This window comes from Macadamia integrifolia, chromosome 8, assembly GCF_013358625.1.
Source record: "Macadamia integrifolia cultivar HAES 741 chromosome 8, SCU_Mint_v3, whole genome shotgun sequence".
Lineage (NCBI taxonomy): Eukaryota > Viridiplantae > Streptophyta > Magnoliopsida > Proteales > Proteaceae > Macadamia > Macadamia integrifolia.
In genome coordinates this window covers 16,743,283-16,757,438 of record NC_056564.1, presented here as the reverse complement: position 1 = coordinate 16,757,438, position 14,156 = coordinate 16,743,283, and the positions used below count along the sequence as shown (strand labels likewise).

The following is a 14,156-nucleotide window of genomic DNA, read 5'->3' as shown; positions in this document are numbered from 1 at the left end:
GGGGGGGGGGGGTAGGGGAAGGCAAGGGGGAGGACTAGGAGGCTCGAGCTTGAGAGCTTCTGGTGAGTATGGTCTTTCTGAGACCCTCTGTAACATTAACATGTGAGTTGATTTGGAAATCGGAACCTGTTAAAGTTATGCTCTAAATATCTGTTACTATTTTCTTCAAATCAAATTCCTCAGTTACAGCAGTGAAAATGGTTTTAATTTTGCTTCCATTCTTATGGGTGGGATCCTGGTTGTGTGTCACTTAGGATGCGCCTTTAAGGAGTGCCGGTCTAGACCCCCCCCTCCAAAAATGTTTCCTATGGGATTATTTTATTTTATTTTTTTTTACTTTTTTAGTTGAAAAGTTGGGTTCCAAGATAAAGAAAAGTTCTATAGGACTGTTGTACGACCGACTATGTTGTATGGGGTGGAATATTGGGCAATTAAGAAATGTCATATTGGAAGGCTATGCGTAGCAAAGATGAGGATGTTAAGATGGATGTGCAAAAAAACTAGAAAGGATAGCAAGGAATGAATGCATTAGAGCTGATTTGGGAGTTGCCCAATCAATGACAAGCTCCAAGAAAGTTGTTTGAGGTGGTATGTTCGTGTTCAATAGAGGCCTAGGGATGCCCCAGTAAAGAGGAGTGATATGATTCCATTGAAAGGGCTAAAAGATCTAGTGGTAGCCCTAAAATGACCATAGGAGAAGTGGTACAAAATGACATGCATAGTTTGGGTCTTGTTTCAAGTATGACGTCGGATAGAGTCTATTGGAGAGCAAGGATCCATGTAGCCGACCCCATTTAGCTGATTCTCCTGACTTGCTGGCTGTGCTTCTTTCCTCTTACTTTCATCTTCATTCTTCATCTTTCATTTGGCATTTTTTATTTTTCATTTCTCTTCTCATCTTCAATCCCTGTTTTTTCATCTCGTCATCCCCCATTTCTGTTTAGACCTCAATTCTCCCTACTTTGTTTTATTTGGATCCTTGTAGCTGACCCTATTAAGTTGGGATAAGCCTGAGTTTATTCTTATTGTTTATGATAAAGATTTTGAATTTGTTGGATGAATGGTATGCATTTCTATGAGTTCTCTTTGGGTTTCTGTATTTCTTTTGCAACATGACAAGCTAGGAGTGGTCAAGTCCATACAAGCTTTTGACAAGCAATGTTGCAGTTCTTCTATCCTGGGTTTTGAAATATTTGTGTGACGTTTAATATGTTTCCTATGAAATATATATATATTTTTTTTGTATCCAAATTATAATATCTTGTAAATTATCAATATCAATTTGAGAATTGAAGCTGGATTGGGAACTTGAGTCTGTGGAATTCTATATGAAGTACGTTTTTTCTGGACCAGAAAGAATAAGAGTACCATGCTTAATTTTGTCAGTGACATTTTTATAGTTCCAAACGTATCTTTTCCAAAGTGAAGTTGTAGAATTGAAAGGTTACCTTTGAGTTTGCGGCAAGCTCTCTAAAGTTGTTATTGACCAGTATCCGGCTTCAATCGGTAAAGTTTCATTTCACATAGCCACTTGATAGTTCGATAAGACAAAGAAAGATAGGAATGCTTCCAATTCATTGATGTTTAACTTGTGGTCAGTTCCAAGCCTAAAATTAAGGAGAACAAACAAACTGGAAATGGGGTGCAGCTATGGTACGGTGTAATTTGGTGGCATGCAAAGCATTCATGTATTCATTTTGAACAAGATCACATTAGTTTATGTTGATAAACGTTCCAAATAAAGAGAAATGTATGCTCATCTGGTGAATACATCAATTGAGGGAAACACAAAAATCGAATTCTGCTGTGGGACTCAGGGAAGAATAAAGGGAAATAGAGAATTGATAATATTTGATAATATGAACATGGAATTTAGGACTAGATGGAAGATTCAAAGATATCTGATTGAATATAGGCTATGAAAGAAGAATTTGAAGATTGATTGCAATTTATGGAATTTTAAGGTGAGAGACGAAGGCTTGCTGGTTTTTGAAATTTGCAAGGAAAGTTTTCAAAATAAGTTAAGCGATCCAGTGAATAAATCATGCAAGAGCAATTCCTTGGACTGGCCTAGATGGAGATGAACACTTTGTGCATGTTTTTGGGGAACTTCTCAAGCCTCTGCTTTTCAGATTTTTAGAACCTAGCTTCTCTCTAATGAGAAGCTCTAGAAAGCAGATCCAATGTTGGCGCTTGGAATCTCTTCTATCAGAAGCCCAAGACCACACATCTTGTGTGTCTGGGCTTCAGTTCCTCGTGCTTGAGCTACAAACTTCTATCTTTATACTATATTCTGTTTCATTTGATTTGGCAGGGACAAAAATTCTTGACCTCTGTCAAACTTTTGCAAATGGATGAAAAACGAAAATTTTTTTTTGAAGTCATACTCTTCTGAATAATTACAGGTTTACTAAATACGAATTATTGTGCTAATATTATGTATAATTTTTTTTTTGTCCTAATCAGAATATTATTAAGGGTAAATGCATCTAATCTCTGCTCTATTGATTTTTACCTTTTGTTTGGCCACTCATTTGTGCCACGTGTTGTTATATCCCATTAAAATTTGCATTTATCTTCTCTGGGACTCAAACTATATATTTCCTTGTAGAATAGTGTGGAATTGCAGTAACTGTTGCTCTTTGGGAACTTTTCTCTTGTAGTTTTAAAGCTTTTTTTGTTTTCGATTTATTTATTTTTCTTCATTGTTTTTGGCAGCTTGCAGAGATTGTAAATCAAGGCAAATTAGTTTCGGATGAAATCATATTAAATTTGTTGTCTCAGCGGCTTGAAGCTGGAGAAGCCAGGGGTGAATCAGGTTTCATTCTTGATGGTTTTCCTCGAACAATAAGACAAGCGGTGAGCATTGAGCACTTATATGGTTATGGTGATAGGGCATGATTTTCAAAATTAAAGTTTTGTTTTAGGTTTATTAATTTTGCTAGACATAGTGAAGCATGAAACCAAGCTAGTTTTCTGCCATAAGCATGCCCTTTGCTTGAGGCTTATGTCGTGGGATGAGAGAATGAAAAATTCCTTCTCCCTGCTTTTATTGTAAAGTTGTGTGACACATCCAGGGAGCTCAGGATGTTCCATTTTATGGGTACATTCTAGCTCAACTATTTAGGAAAAAATAAAACCCGATGAAATGTTCTTTACTATTGGATGTTCAGGTTTCTTTTATTTTCTTCACTATTTAGGTTTCTTTTATTTTCTTACTTTCTTTCGTAATTCTCTTTTCCAATTCATGACATGGGAAAACGTGAGGGAAATTTCTGATAATACTATTGACCCCATGGTTCCTACCATCGAGTCTGCTCAAATTGTTACCCATTAATCTCCTTGTGTTAATAGTTTAATGGACTGGATGTTACCATCCATCCTAAGCTGCCTACCTATGCTCAATGAATTCATGGCAAAAAGACCCATTACAGTTGTTGATTGGAAAGATTGACGTGAGTTTTCTGGTTTTTAATCAATGGTCGTGGGTTGTACAGCCTTTTTTCTAATACATATTTGTAACTGATACGAAAGATTTTGATTAAAGAATGTTACAATCTCAGAAGCTGTAGCTAAACTAGAAAACCAGAAACAAGAATAAAAAGAGAGAGAAAAGAGAAGAAGAGAGGAAGAAGAGAGGAAGAAGATGAAGTAACCAAAGGAAGTCTCAAGAATGGAGGGCAACTTGAGATTAATTCAATGTGTATCTAATCTCAGGTTCTCATAAGGGTATATAACATTAGGTCAAGAAGAAAGACAATAAAGCCTCCCACTTACATAAGGAAACACCCAAAAAATCCAAAACAACCTAGACAAGGACCAAATGGTCCCTGTCGTAGGCGCTAAATAGCGCTATTCCCTGTTTGGGAATAGCACTAAATCAACACTCCCCTTCAAGCTGGAGCATATAAATCTCCTATGCTTAGCTTGGTACAACTATTGCGGAAGCTAGGAGCAAATAAGGACTAAGTGAACATATCAGCCAATTGATCCTTTGATGAAACAAATGGAGTCTCAATTAGCTTCTTTAGAACAACATCATGAACAAAGTGACAGTCCACCTCTATATGTTTGGTCCTCTCATGGAAGACCGGATTGCTAGCAATATACACGGCAGCTTGGTTGTCACAATGCATCTGCATAGGTTTGGTTACTGGAAACCCCAACTCTAAGAGTAACGAATGCAACCACATCAATTCAGCTGTAGTATGAGCCATTGCTTTGTATTCTGCCTCTGCACTAGATAGGGCAATGGTGGTCTGTTTTTTGCTACGCCACGTGACCAAATTACCTCCAACAAAGGTACAATATCCAGTGCTAGATCTCCGATCACTAGCAGAGCCATCCCAATCAGCATCTGAGTAGCCAACAAGGTCCATATGCCGATTAGGACGATACACTAGCCCTTTGCCAGGGGCCCTCTTCAGGTAGCGGAGAACACGAACAACAGCGTCCCAATGAGCCTTCTGAGGAGACTGCATGAACTAACTGAGAACTCCAACAACATAGGAGATATCAGGACGAGTCATAGTAAGGTAAATTAGCTTACCAATTAAACTTCTGTACTGGTGTATATGTTGAAGAGGTTCACCATCATCAACACCAAACTTTTGGTGAGGATCCATAGGAATATCAACAGGCTTGGATGCGAGCATCCCAGTATCAGATAGGAGGTCCACTACATACTTCCTTTAGGATAGACTGATCCCTTTCTTGCTTCAAATTACCTCAATCCCAAGGAAATAATGAAGTTGGCCTAGATCCTTTGTTTGAAAATGATGCTGGAGATGATTTTTCATTTCAGAAATTCCTGTTTCATCATTACCAGTCAGGATGATTTCATCAACATACACTATCAACACAACCAACCTATCACCCCTGCGGCGAACAGACACAGAGTGATTAGAGTAACACTGAGAAAACCCACAAGTAACTATGGTAGCACTGAACTTATCAAACCATGCCCGAGGAGATTGTTTGAGACCATAGATCGCTTTGTGTAAGCGACACACCCGACCTTTATTCTTCCCCTGGGCAACATACCCGGGAAATTGCTTCATATAAAATTTCTTCTGTAGATCACCATACAAGAAAACATTCTTGATGTCCAACTGAAATAAAGACCAATCAAAGTTGACAACAAGAGAGATAAGAATGCGAACAGAGTTAAGTCTGGCAACCGGGGAGAAAGTCTCAAAGTAATCAACACCATAGGTCTGAGTGTAACCCTTGGCAACCAAACGAGCCTTCAACCGCTTAACAGAGCCATCAGAGTGATACTTAACAGTGTATACCCAACGACATTTCACCAGGAGGTAAATCTACTAGACTCTAGGTACCACGACTCAAGAGAGCATCCATTTCTACATCCATGGCACCCTTCCATTCAGGGATATGGAGAGCCTCAGAAAGAGTACGGGGAACACAATTAGTAGAAAGAGATGGAGCAAGGCCATAAACAGAGGGTGGAAGGTGAGAGATAGACATGAACTTATCAATAGGGTAAACAGCCAAGGATTTCTGAGTGCAAGATCGTATACCTTTCCTGCTAGCAATTGGTAAGTCATAAGATGGATCAGGAGGAGGAACTTTACCAGAGGAAGGGAGCGATGGAGAATGTGTAGTAGCTAGATCAATAACCTTGCCACCGGATTGTCCAACCCTCGCCCTGCGCCGATAAACCTGTAGAGGAGGTGGAACAGGTGCACTGGTACTAAGGGTATCAGGAAGCGGTATAAGGGATGGAATGGGAGGAGGAGGTAAATGACCACTCCTCAGTAGGTTGAGACACCTGTGAAGAAAAGAAAGAAATACCTTCAAAAAAGATCACATCGGAACTAATAAAGTTCCGGTGAGTAATAGGATCATAGCACTTGTATCCTTTTTGGGTATGAGAGTAGCCCAAAAAAATATATTTAGTAGCCCGTGGAGACAATTTATCCACATGCGTGTGAAGATTATGAACAAAGCATACACACCCAAAAACCTGGGGAGGAAGAGGAAAACTAGGTAGATTAGGGTATAAGATAGAGAAGGGAGACCTATTCGACAAAACAGAAGAAGGCATGCGATTAATCAAATGACATGCGGTTAAAACCCCATCATTCCAAAACTGCTTAGGAACATGCATATGTATCATAATAGCCCAAGCTACCTCTAGGAGGTGCCGGTTCTTGCGCTCTGCAACCCCATTTTGTTGTGGGGCATATGCACAACTAGTTTGATGAACCATGTCATGGGTATCACAAAAGTCAGAAATATCATTTTGAGCATATTCTAAAGCATTATCAAAACGAAAAATCTTAATGGAGATGCCAAACTGAGTTTTTATTTCATTATAAAATTTTTTGAACATAGATAGAAAATCAGATCTATCCTTTAACATATAAAGCCATGTGAGGCGAGAATGATCATCTACGAATGTAACAAAATAGCGAAAACCAAACCTATTACTAACTTTGCAAGGACCCCATATATTAGAATGAACAAAAGAAAACAACGACGGACTACGAGACACTAATCGAGATGGAAAAGACACCCGATGGTGTTTACCCAACTCACAGGCCTCACACTCTAATCTAGAAACATGAAGAAAACTGGGAAACAAAAGCTGTAATCTAGGTAAGGCCAAGTGTCCTAGACGGCAGTGCCATTGGAATGGAGAGACATCCCCAACAGCAGTAGCGTCAACAAAAGTGGGAGGACAACCACTGTTAAGGTAATACAATCCATCCTTTTCACACCCTCCACCAATCATCTTCCTCGAGTGAAGATCCTGAAAAATACAATAAGAGGGAAAGAAGGTTACTGAGCAATTGAGAGATCTAGTCAATTGACTCACAGAAAGAAGACTTAATGGAAATTGAGGTACATGTAAATATGTAATACAGATGATAAGTGCACTGAAGAAGTAGGAGAAATAGTACGATGTCCAAGGACAGGGGTGGATGTACCATTAGTAAAAATGACAGATGTAGAACTAGTATTGGATGAGAAGGTTTGAAAAAGTGATGACTTACCAGTTATGTGATCCAGGGGGTAGATGTAGTGGAAAGAAGGGTTGATGTACCTGCATGTGCAAGGGTAGCAGCGGATGTTGAGGCACCATGGGATGTACTAGAAGAAGCCTCGAGAGAATGCAAGCGCCGGAGTAACTGGTTGATGTCATCGCGCATACTAGTAGAAGAGTCTCCTGAAGCAGGTATAGGTGTAGTAGTCACCGGAGATACAGTATCAACACCATCATTGGACACTGCATGATTGGCTAACTGAGTTGCCCACTCTGGCTTGCCGTGCTTGGCCCAGCACGTCTCTACAGTGTGGTTAGGTTTCCCACAATAAGTACACTGGCGACCGGTGCGATCCGAGGACTGTCCACTAGAACCCCGACCCATAGGACCACGTCCTCCGCGACCGTGCCCATGGCCACGGTTAGCAAAGAATGCAGAATTATCTCTGGAAGGCTGATCAGATTTGGATGAGGAGGTGATACGTTGTAGACATGAAAAAGCATCATTCAAGGTAGGAACCGTATCACCAGCAAGTAGATGGTCATTTACTGCCTTCAGATCGCTATTCAGTCCCGCCAAAAATTTGGAAACAAAGAACCCATTCCGCTGAGCCTTCAACTTCTCAATATCAGTAGTCAGGGGCTGAAAGACATTAAGCTCTTCCATCATCCCCTTAAAGGCACTGTAATACTTAGAGAGGGATTTGTCAGATTGACAAAACTGGAAAAGCTTCTCATATATGTCATAGATCCGTGTCATGTTCTTCTCTTGGGAGTATGTTTCTTTCAGATCATCCCATACTCCCTTGGCTGTAGAATGGAGCATAACATTGGTAGCAACATCTGGTTTCATACTGTTCCACAACCAGATCAGAATTAAGGCATTCTCTTTCATCCAATTGTCATACTTAGCATCATCAAGCAAAGGAGCCTCAGAAGTGGTATAGCTCAGTTTGCCTTTAGCTAACAAATACACCTTAACATACTGAACCCAAAGAAGATAATTTGAGCTCCCTTTGAGCTTGATAGAGGTGTTCTGGACATTGTTATTATCCGATGCAGAAGAAGCAATAGTAGAAAAAACAGTAGAAGTAGTAGCAAGCACAGTCCCAGCCATGACAATCAAGTAGAGTGACTAGCGAGCAATAGAATGAACGTATCCAGATAGGTAGTAATGCAATTCAGATGTGAAACTTAGCAATCAATCCAACATTCCATACTACAATTCAGATCTGAACATGTAGGCATCAATAGAATATATCGGCAACAAGCAAGCAACTATATGCATCAAACAACTCATATAGGTAGAATAAACTAGATCAATCAATCAAGAACAGCAGCCTCAAACCTGGCCGCCATCATATAGGTAGGGTATAATAAAAGGAGAGGCGGCGGCGGCTTCAAATCATCAATCAATCAGCCACTTACTCCAATAGTAAAGGCAAGATAGATCTTCACAAAGGAGAAATCACTCCATTAGGGATTAGATAATAGTAGTTGCAGCAACAAGTGGCTGCACACCAAAAAGAAGAACCTCTAGATCGTAACCTGCAGATTTCTTGTCTTAGGAACTCGATTAATTTAATTATAGCCGCTTTGATACCATGTTACAATCTCAGAAGCTGTAGCTAAACCAGAAAACCAGAAACAAGAATAAAAAGAGAGAGAAAAGAGAAGAAGAGAGGAAGAAGAGAAGAAGAAGATGAAGTAACCAAAGGAAGTCTCAAGAATGGAGAGCAACCTGAGATTAATTCAATGTGTATCTAATCTCAGGTTCTCATGAGGATATACAACATTAGGTCAAGAAGAAAGACAATAAAGCCCCCCACTTACATAAGGAAACACCCAAAAAGACCAAAACAACCTAGACAAGGACCAAATGGTCCCTGTCATAGGTGCTAAATAGCGCTATTCCCTGTTTGGGAATAGCACTAAATCAACAAAGAAGATGGACAAAAAATGAACGAACAAACAAATATAGGGCAAACGAGCTTCTGCCCTCCTGGATATAAAGAAGATCAATGGGCTTGTAGCTCACATTTATATTAGGAAGTCTGGACCATTGTTAGTTAAAACGGGAACGGAAAAAAAACAGAAACGTACGGTACGGGTTTTAAACAGATAAAAACGATGAACGGTATGGTCAAAAAAAGGTCAAAAAAATAGGGAACGACAAACGGACGAAAACGAACAGTACGAGTATTAAACGTGTAGTTTTCAAAAAAACGAAACCAAAAAAACGGTAGTATACTCGTGCAATTTGAGAGATTATTACTTGTATACATGCATCTAATATTCCAAAAGCTCTAGGAGTCCCAAGATAAAATAGCCCAATGAGTTACAAGAAAATGAGATGTTGTTAGCTTTAGCTTCTCTTTACTCATTGGGCTATAAGAAGATGAGATTTTTTTCCTATAAATAGTATGGAAGTTAAAAATAAAAAACCAAGTACCATATTGTCTTCACTCTTCACTTTTACTAATAGGTGGGTTTTTTTTTTTTTTAAAATAAAATTCCTATTTTACCCTTAAAAAACGGATACGCATTTAAAACGGCCGTTTAAAACGCGTTTAAAACGGATTCTTTTGCCGTTTCCCTTTTTTTCCGTATTGTATGGAAGCATACGGCAAAACGCGTTTTAAACGGCAAAAAAACGCGAACGCGTTTAAAACGCGTTTTAACTAACAGTGGTTTGGACCAACAGACTCCTGTCAAATACCATGCTGGAGTTGCACACTTCTATGCTTTTGGTTTTGCAAAAGTTATGTTTACAAGCTCTATTCCTCACGCCTCTCTGTTTACAAAGAATTCCCCGTTAACCTTAATAACCCACATTGCTACCAATTTTAAGTGAAGAAGAGAATTCAAGACATCAATCGTCAACAGCTGCCATTCTGGTAGTTTTAGTAGGCATTGGGTACTCGTGATTGTGCTGGCCTTGTACAGTACTACAGCCCCTCTTTTTTGGGTGCTTGGGAGAAGTGGAATGGCTGAGTGTTTGAAAATAATACCTATAAACCTCCGATGAGGAGATAGCTCTGGTGAAGGACCTGCTCTGCCTCTGGTGCTACATTCTCACGGATTTTATGGGCCCTGTAGAGTCTTTCATCCTCAGGTGGAGAATACCCATTAAGTCTGATCTCCTTCCCCACTTTACTGGGTTGTTTGGAAGAAGTGCATCACTGACCATTTGAAGATAATACCTATAAATCCATGATGGGGAGATACTAGGATCAAGGACCTGCTCTACCTCTGATGCTTCATTCTCATGGATTTTAGAGGATTCTCGTACTTTATTTTTTGAGTTCAATTGCACTGCATATGTGGCTCATCCATTTTTGCATAGAGCATATACAGTAGTTTTATATGTCTATGCAGTACACACTGCCTGCATTGCTGTTGTGATTGCCAGGTTTTTAATTCCCTCATTTTGATTATGGCTTCAAGTCTTCAACCACTCTTCTAAAAAGAACTGTAGAACTATAAGGTTAAACCCCTTAAGATATTGTGGATGCACCTTTCTTTTAGTGCTTTGTTTGAAATCTCGAGGTAAGGTGTGACAAACGGATCACAGATTGAGTGTGAGAGCTAACAATGTAAACTGTTAATGCTATACTACCTTATCTCATCCCCCCCCTCTGTGCAGTGGTTTGTGTGGTTACTTGTCAATGTCTATTTAGTTTTAACTCGAGTATCTTGGACTTATTTTTGGTAATTTTGAGACAAAGATTTATGAAGTATACCATATAGCATCATTGATTGAATTGGTTTATGATTGAGTTTCTGCACCATATGCACGTTGACTGCAGGAACTCAAATTTTGCAGTCCTTGGCCTATTGCAGAGCGAAACTGTTTCTATTGTATTATACTGTCACTGAGTAGAATCCAAACCTTTTTTTAATGTTTTATTTGCGTATTCTGTTTTTCTTAGTTCAATTTTTCCTTTTTCCTTGTGCAGGAAATATTGGAGGATGTGACCGACATTGATTTAGTTGTTAATCTAAAGCTCCGGGAAGATGTACTTCTTGAGAAATGCCTTGGAAGAAGGATTTGCAGCCAGTGTGGTGGGAACTTCAATGTCGCAAATATTGATGTCAAGGGTGAGAATGGGAAACCTGGAATGTACATGGCTCCACTTCTTCCCCCTCCTCATTGTACATCAAAGCTCATCACCCGATCTGATGATACAGAAGAAGTTGTAAAAGAACGACTTCGCATATATTATGAAATGGTATTGTTTTTGCAAACCTGTGTTAATTCTAAATTTGTAACTGCTGCTGCTACAACTGCTACCATACTAGTTAAAGAAGTTAGGCTATTATATGTGCTTTTATTTCAACTGCTAGGTTTTTGAGATAACTATGGTTTTGAAATGTTTATTATTTTAAAGATAAATAATCACACCCATTAGTAACAATTTACAAACACTGAAAATAGGGGTGTGTGGAAGCTTTTTTTTTTGCCTCCTTCATTTTATCCTTTTTGACAGATCCATGTAGGCGGTGGCTGACTCCATTCAGTTGGGAAAAGGCTGAGTTGTTGTAGAAGCTTTTTTTTTGGGTAGTAAGTGTGTAACAATTATTATTTTATAGGAAGTTGGGGCTGGATGATTGATTTTATACCATAATCTGGGGTTTGCACATAAGAACAAGTAGGGGATCAGCGTGTATTGTTGTCAAAGACCTTGTGATTAATTAAATTATTAATTTTTTTTTTTAAGAGAAGATATAACTTGCTGATATCGACCCAATTTGAGAAAACAGAGAACGGGTGGGTGTGGGGAAAAGATACCGGAAAGATATAGCATGCTTATTTGCATGGAGAAGGATGCCAGTGTCCCATTTCCTGTCAGCTGTTCATCTTTGGTCAATCGGACCCCCATTCATATGCAAGAATGTAATCGATCTGATTAGATCCATTCATTATGTATTTCTGGTTTGGAGCCCCCTGAACAACTAACAAGTTGCTGTTAATTGGACTGACAACTTTCTGCAATTCTGCTGGTTTTTAATACCCCACTCGCCAACTGAAGTTGATACAATTGTTGTATTAAGTTGCTCCCTGGAATTAAATTCTTTCTACTTGGGTGTGTGTATATGGCCATGGTTCCTCTTGTTGGTCGGTGATTAGAGATTGATAATTGTGTTGCTCCTGCAGAGCCAGCCTGTAGAGGAGTTCTATCGCAGTCGAGGAAAGTTGTTGGAATTCGATCTACCAGGAGGGATCCCTGAATCTTGGCCTAAGTTGCTGCAAGCTCTGAACCTTGATGACCATGATGACAAACAGTCTGCAGCAGCATGAGTTCCTATCATGTGCAGTAGATTCTCAGTGTGAGTAGGTCATTCTTCGCATGTGCACACGGTGTACATGCAAGTAATTTTGACAGAAAAACAACAAATTTTTTCCATCTGTCACTAAATAAAAAAGCTTGAAATCTGGTCATACATTTAATGAGATGGCTGCCTACTTGGGCATTTAAGATATGTAGTACAGCAGAATTTGGTCTATTATTTGAAGAAATATAAGGCTAAACATCACTATTATTTTGAGTGGTGAAGAATTATATTCTTGGAAGTATTCATTTCGATGATTGAAGAATTTCAACCCTGGAAATCATGGAGATCAGTTAGTCTGTGATTACAATATTATCCACCTAAAGATTGTGGAATTTCAGTTCTCTTGTTCACTTTGTTGTAAGTTTTGATAGTTCACTATTTGTAACATAATAATGACACACAGGGTTCAAACTGGAAAAAAAAAAAATCGAAGTATTGGTTCAGTGGTTCAATCCCATCTCCTTTGTATGGTAATTTAGTTGCTATCCACCCCCCCCCCTTCTCTTTTTTTTTTATTTTCTCTTTTCCTTTTCACCTCCCTGGTGTTATGCTTGGATTATTTGATGCAGCTAGGGTGCCAGTTTGCAACAAAACATGAAAGCAGGATTCAGTGATGCCATCTTACCATCCTTGTATAAGATTCTGATGATTTTAGTTGGAACCGGCTGCTTTTTTTTTCTTTTTCCTTTCTTCTAAAAGCCATGGTCCGGTCCGTTCATGCCAAAGACCTTAGTTGCGACTGTGCTGGTCGGTCTATATTCTGTGTTGAACTCTTGAACCAGCCAGACCTGAATTGATTCCAAGTTTTCAAGCCTCAACTTCCTCCCATGTCCCATTGGAGTTTGTCAAGTTGATGATGAGAACAAGTCACGAAAAGCCAATAACGAAAAAGGATGTGACCTGTGGAGCAGAAATTTGATAGTCTCAGGCTCTCAGCGACAACATCAACGTTGTGGGTCCTACTCCTACCCCTAACTCTCAAAGTAAGAGCCTGAGATTAGATTCCGGGTGAGGTGGGGGAAAAGAGAGGAGACCAAGAAAAGTGAAAGAACCTCCGCGTAGTGACCACATAATTAAAAAGGCTCTCACCATAGTAGGCCACACAAACAGAAAAGAGGAATGTTCTGTCCCAAGTCAAAAGGAAAAGAATTGAATGCCACTTTACTTGTAGATTGTTCCTTCCTCATCTTATATGGTAGCGTAAGACAGGTTGGCATTGTTTGGTTACAAGGGAAACGGAAACAAATGAAAGAGTACCAAATTGGAAATTTTTGTATCTTCAACTCCCATGATTAGGATAGGTGTTGTCTGTATCAGACAAATTTACACCTTTAAATAAAAAACAAATTTTGATATTTTTTGGACAATTTTACCCCTAATACCTTCCTTAGTGGATTAGTATAGAGTCCCAGATTACATATCACTATTGGGGATTCCTATCAGCTGATATCGATTTGACTTGATTTGATTTTTAAAACCGTGTCCATGATAGTAGTATTAACTCTAAAATATGTCAGTATCACTTCGGTTGGCAATCAAAATTTTTTGATTTTGAAAGTAAAATAAAAATTTTACATTGAAAAGTATATGTTTCAAATATGATAAGAGTTCTATGTAAGTCATTTAATCATAATTACAAAATTTAAAATTTTTTTTATGTGATTTTACTTTCCTTTACTTGCAACCAAATGGAGCAGTTACAATAAAATTATTGTATGTAAACATTGTTAACATGGATTTGCCACAACAACGTGTACCTTTTCTTTGGTATGGGATGGGTTTATTTTGCAATTTTTTTTTTTTTTTTTTT

At 38.9% G+C, this 14,156-nt stretch overlaps 1 protein-coding gene across 2 annotated transcripts in view; it reads left to right on the top strand.

Annotated features, from left to right (window-relative positions):
- The window catches only part of LOC122086527 (adenylate kinase 1, chloroplastic-like), a 26,728-nt gene extending 13,930 nt beyond the window's left edge, over window positions 1-12,798 (top strand). For both annotated transcript variants that reach the window (XM_042655411.1, XM_042655410.1), the window contains 3 exons: window positions 2,719-2,859; window positions 10,969-11,241; window positions 12,168-12,798. In XM_042655411.1, coding sequence (XP_042511345.1) covers window positions 2,719-2,859; window positions 10,969-11,241; window positions 12,168-12,311 — 558 coding nt within the window. In that variant the 3' untranslated portion in view covers window positions 12,312-12,798. The remainder of the gene's footprint in view (window positions 1-2,718; window positions 2,860-10,968; window positions 11,242-12,167) is intronic.
- Window positions 12,799-14,156: the final 1,358 nt, after the last annotated feature.